The 5963-nt window shown below is 37.5% G+C and overlaps 1 protein-coding gene across 1 annotated transcript in view; it reads left to right on the top strand.

The window, feature by feature from the left end:
- Nucleotides 1–274: 274 nt before the first annotated feature.
- The window catches only part of LOC102757400 (neurobeachin), a gene marked incomplete at its 5' end in the record, with an annotated part of 81595 nt that continues 75906 nt past the window's right edge, over nucleotides 275–5963 (top strand). The window contains one exon of the mRNA XM_006758652.2: nucleotides 275–427. Coding sequence (XP_006758715.1) covers nucleotides 275–427 — 153 coding nt within the window. The remainder of the gene's footprint in view (nucleotides 428–5963) is intronic.

Raw genomic sequence — 5963 nt, 5'->3', positions numbered from 1 at the left:
AAACTATTATTGATTTTATAACTCATTTCTCTTAACTAATTTGTGGCAAGAAAAGATTGAAAATCTTATAAAAATAACTTATCAAGCAAATTCCAGAAAAATGTTTGTCTTCCTAGATTCTTATCTAAATAAAATTAAATTAAGAATAAAATAAAGTAATAAAATATTAGATTTAAATAAAGTATTTAATTCCATTTAGTTAAATTATAAATTAATAGTGTTATTCAACTGATTTTTAAAGTGGTTTAATATGCTACATTTTTATTTTCGGCAGGAACTGATTCCAGAGTTCTATTACCTACCAGAGATGTTTGTCAACAGTAATGGATATAGTCTTGGAGTCAGAGAAGATGAAGTGGTGATAAATAATGTTGATCTCCCCCCTTGGGCAAAAAAACCTGAAGACTTTGTAAGGATCAACAGGATGGTAAGAGAAATTTTGTTTTTGCTTCAGCAGTCACCAAAAAATAAAAATACTCTGTAGTTTTATTTTGTTTCTAACTATTAAAAAATTGCCATTTAACATTTATAAGTATACGGTTAAAAATTTAAGAGGAAAAATAAAGCATTTTACTGTTGTCTTTTGATAGCATTCTCTATTGTAGAGTGGATATTCCTTTCATGAAGGCTAATAAAGGAATGGTAACTTAGTTATATTTGCTCTCTTAGGAGAAGACAGTCAGATGAGCATCTGTTGACTAATATAACATATTCTAAAATGCTTAAAATAAATTCCCACTCCTTATTTTTCTCTACTGACTAAATATGCTTTCTTTTTCACTCATAAATTATTCAAAACAAAATAATTTAATTTAGAACATATTTATGTGGAGAAAATTATAAGCTGTGAAACATAGCTTGCAGTGTAATATACTGACTTTAAGAGAACACCCATCTAGAAAACATTCTTTGGGAAAATGTTGTTACTCTTTAAATCTGTATGATAGATGCCAGGGTGTTCAAATAAAAAAAAAACATGTAATAATCTAAATGATTTTAACATGTTTTTAAGTCAGGTCCAAACTAGTCACTGAGGCAAGCAAAGTCGCCAAAAATTGTTGGATCACTTTTTCTGTGCTCATTCTGTTGAACTAAACTGATTGAACAAAAGTTTTCATGTGGGTGCTAATTATTAATAAGTACTAATAGGTGTATTGGGAAGAGTATGAATTGGAGTTTAGAAGTTTTCTGCTCTTGAATCTGATCTTTGCAATTTACCAATTTCATTGTCCTGGGTAATTGAGAATATCTCTGTCCCTCACATTTCTCACCTGTAAAATGGTGATACCTTATTAAAAACCATTATTTATCATAAAATTCATTTGCTTTCAGCATGCAATTTAATGATTTTTAATAAATTTAGAGTTATGTGACCATTATTACAACCCAATTTTAGAACATTTCCATCACCTCAAAGATCCCATGCTCACCTCAAGCCCCAGGCAAACATCAATCTACTTTCTATCTTAATAGGTTTGCCTTTTCTGGTCATTTTATGAAAATAGAAGCATACAATATGTGTTCTTTAGTGTTTGATTTCTTTCAGTTAGCATAGTTATACAATTCATCTGTGTCTTAATGAATATCAGTACTTTGTTTCTCTTTTTGCATAGTGGTATTCCATTGTATGGATAAACCATATTTTGTTTATCCATTTATCAGGTGATGAACACTTGGGTTGCTTCCACTTTTGGATTATTATGCATAATACATTCACATACAGATATCTATATGGACATATGTTTCATTGCTACCTAGGGGTGGAATTGATGACTTATATGGTAAATTTATACTTAACCTTTTAGGAAATTGCTTAACTGCCTTGCAAAGTGACTATAGCACCTTACATTCCCACTATCAATGCATGATGATGGTTCTAGTTCCTCTATATCTTCATGACTGTTTTTTTGTTGTTGTTATTATAGCCATTCTAGTGGGTGTGAAGTAATATCTCATAGTTTTAGTTTGCATTTCATTAATGATTAATGATGTTTGTGCATCTCTTCTTGTGTTTCCTGGATGTTAAAACACTTTGGGATATATTTTAATAAAAAATTAATTCATGATTCATTATAGATACAACCTTTGTGTTCTTCATTACTGAAAGAAGTTCATATGCCCTTTATTAATGATATACCTAATTGAAAGAGAAAAGGCAGTTGAGCTTCTAAAAACACATCCCCAGAGTAGCATCGGACAAAGAATTTTGTGGATGGTAGGGAAAAATACTAATTATTATGGATGAGAAATCATCAAATAATTATTATTAATATAAACTAGAGAAGCAAGACCATACACTCTTGACAAAACCTGCAGAAAATGCTTCATTCATCTAGTACAGCGGTTCTCAACCTGTGGGTCGCTACCCCTTTGGCAGTCGAACGACCCTTTCATAGGGGTCGCCTAAGACCATCCTGCATATCAGATACTTACATTACGATTCATAACAGTAGCAACATTACAGTTATGAAGTAGCAACAAAAATAATTTTATGGTTGGGTCACAACATGAGGAACTGTATTTAAAGGGCCAGAAAGTTGAGAACCACTGATCTAGTATGTTAGAAGGTAATGCAATTCAACTAAATTTTTCAAATAAAAGAAGTTTCTATATTTTTATAACTACATGAGAACTTTTAGAAATATTTTTATAATCATTTTTCTAAAATTTATTACTATTGGTTCTCTAACCTCTGATGCAAAGGATTAAACTTCTCTTTCTTGTCATGAGTACCCATTATTATTTCATGAAGTGATATCATCCTATACCTATTGTTTTTCTATTATTCTTCTTTAGATTGTCAGCTATCACCACACTTTCCTTTAATAACCAGACTATTAGAATTTGTTGCTCATAATCTTCTCTAGTCTACAAAATCAGATAATCAATTTCATCAAGGCCTTATGATAAATAAGAGTCAGTCAAGTGCTAATGAAGGCCCTAGAAGAAACATAAACTTTGTAGCTTTGGTAGAGAGTGACAATCTTCTACCTCAGGTTTCATTAATCAATTCCAGGTTTGGGAATTGTGTACTGAAACATAAAATAAAGTCCTACCATTAGTAAGTGGAATGTTTCTATAAACAGTGTCAAATTTAGACATTTTCTTACATATAAATAGGTAGCTATGTGCCTGCCCTAGAATACTCTCCTTGGTGCCCTTGCCTACAATTTTTTTCTCTATCTTCCTCATTCTAAGACTTACTGCTGGCAACTGCTGCAAATCAGGATGGAAACACTAATCTTAGTCACCATTCCCTATGATCCAGGGATGGTCTTGAGCCAACTCAATATCAATGTTAACCAAGATAAGATAATGGCACTAATAGTGCTGTGGCCTATGCCATTTTTTGAGTGTTTATTCTTAGTCATATACTGTACTAGAGTTTCAGGTACATCCTCAAAAAATCTTTTGAAATAATCATCTTCTTGAAACCTAGTGAGGTAAATTACCTTGCCAAATATCACCCACTTTTCAAAATAATAGTTCTTATCCATAATCTCCGGGATAGAGGAAATGGTGGCATGAGGAGCTGTATAAACGGAGAAGGGTGCGGAGACGATAAGGAAACATGTCTTGTAATCAGAAGCCAGGACCTTGAGCCTTGAGGTCAGAAAAAGAAAAGTAAGAGATAAGTGGAAATTCACATCATTGTATGGTGTAAGAAGGTGGTCTAATTTCATTTCTTTTTTTGCGCATTATCTTTCTAGTTTTCCCAACACCATCTATTGAAGAGACTGTCTTACCCCATTGTATGTTTGTGCTTCCTTTGTCAAATATTAATTGACCATAGAGGTGTGGTTTTATTTCTGGGTTTTCTATTCTGTTCCAGTGATTTTTGTCTGTTTTTATGCCAGTACCATGTTGGTTTGATTACTATGGCCTTGTAGTATAGTTTGATATCAGGTTACATGATTCCTCCGTGTTCTTTTTTCTCAAGATTGCTGTGACAATTTGGCATCTTTTGTGGTTCCATATACATTTTTGGAATATTTATTATAGTTCTGTGAAGTACACCATTGGTATCTTGATAGTTTTACAGATTGCTTTGGGTACTATGGACATTTTAATGATGTTCACTTTTCCTATTTATGAGCGTGGTATATCTCCCACTTATTTGTATCTTCTTCAATTTCTTTCCTCAGTGTCTTATAATTTTCCAAGTATAGATCTTTTGTGTATGTGGTTAAATTTATTCCTAGGTAAATTTTTATGCAATTGTAAATAGGATTGTTTTCTTACTGATAGTTCATTATTGATGTATAAAAATACACCTGATTTTTGTTCATTATTGGTATATAAAAATGCAACTGATTTCTAGATATTTATTTTGTACCCTGCTACTTTACTGAATTCATTTATCAGTTCAATAGTTTTTGGTGGGATATTTAGGATTCTCTATATACAGTATATCATCTGCTACATTTCAGTTTTAATCTGTGTCACTCTGGCCTATCTCATTATTCATATGATCACCACATAAAACTTTTTAATAAAAATCTCTTATCTTAGGAATACCTGATTCTCACCAAATTGTTTCATATTATTTGGGTTTTAAGAGAATCCTAGATTACTTATTGAAAGATGAAAGATACATCCTGAGAAATAATAGCATGGTAAAAACAATCTAAAGTTTATATTATTTTTTTACAACCCAGTGACCAGACATTACATCTCTCTATATATATATATATCCTATGTAATAATAGAGAAACATGGTAATTAACCATAACTTCGCTACCCTTCCCAATGGCTAATCAGCTTCAGCAGCCGAGGTATCAGAGCTGGAGCTGAGCTCAGAGCTGAAGCCGGCTCTCAGCTCAAGTGACAGCCATAGAAGGTAAATAAATCCCAGAATTAAAAAAAGAAAGAAAAAACAGAGAGGTTGGGAGCTTCAGTAGACCACCAGCCTGAAAACTGCCCTCAGCCCCTCACACAGACTGGCCAGGCAACCCAGTGGGGCCCCGCCACCCTGAATGGGGTGTGACCAGCTGCAAATAGCCATCATCCCCTCATCCAGGCTGGCCAGGCACCCAAGCGGGACCCCCACCCTGAAGCAACAAGATGGTGGCTAATTTGCATACTGAAGGTGGGCGGCAGCGGGCAAGGCTGTCCGCTGTCCTGGGACCCGGATCTGTGACCCTGCTGGACCGGGGGCAGTGCTTGAGGCTGTCCATGGTCTGGGACCCAGATCTGTGACCTGGTGGGCAGGGGACAGTGCTTGAGGCTGTCGGCGGTCCACTGACCCGGATCCATGACCCTTCCTGGCGGGGGGGCAGCTCGTACAGGGGTGGATCGGCTGGGATTGGGCAGGGCAGGACACCTGGCTTCCACCCAGCCCCAGTGACTCTGGGCAAGTGAACAGTGCAGAGAGCCTCTGGACTCTGGACAGGGGAGGCAGGCCGGGGGGGGGGGCTGTACTCCCCACATGGTGGTGGTGACAGCTGTGAGTGTGCCAAGGTGAGCTTGCAGGCTGAGTTGAAGTAGCGCCTGCAGGCCATCAGTGCCCAGGAGTGGCTGCGCAAGATCCGCCTCCTGGCCCAGAAGGTGCAGGATCGCAGGGACAGCCACTGTGGCGGGCCAGACTGACATCCTCCTGGCCGCACCACGGGGGTTTGCGGATCTGCAAAGCTAGAGGCCTCCGGTGTGCACATTCCCCCCTGGCCCACGTGGGTTTGCAGATCTGCAAAGCCAGAGGCCTCTGGTGTGCACATCTCCCTCTGGCATGCGAACATCCCCCAGCACACTGTCACCCTCCGTGCCTACAACAGTTGCAAACCAAGGCATGAACAAGTTCCCCCCACCTCTCCACCACACTTTCATCAACCCAGCATGCCTAACACCCCCACAGGATGTGCCCACATCCCCTCTGATGCGTTCACGTCCTTTGAAGAGTGTCTGGGTGTTCTGGGTGCTGAGGGTGGGCGCCTGTGAGATGACAGTCAGAGGGCGGAGTGGTGATG

The sequence above is a fragment of the Myotis davidii genome, unplaced genomic scaffold (genome assembly GCF_000327345.1).
Source record: "Myotis davidii unplaced genomic scaffold, ASM32734v1 scaffold775, whole genome shotgun sequence".
NCBI classification, from domain to species: domain Eukaryota; kingdom Metazoa; phylum Chordata; class Mammalia; order Chiroptera; family Vespertilionidae; genus Myotis; species Myotis davidii.
This window is presented reverse-complemented; position numbering and strand designations above follow the sequence as displayed.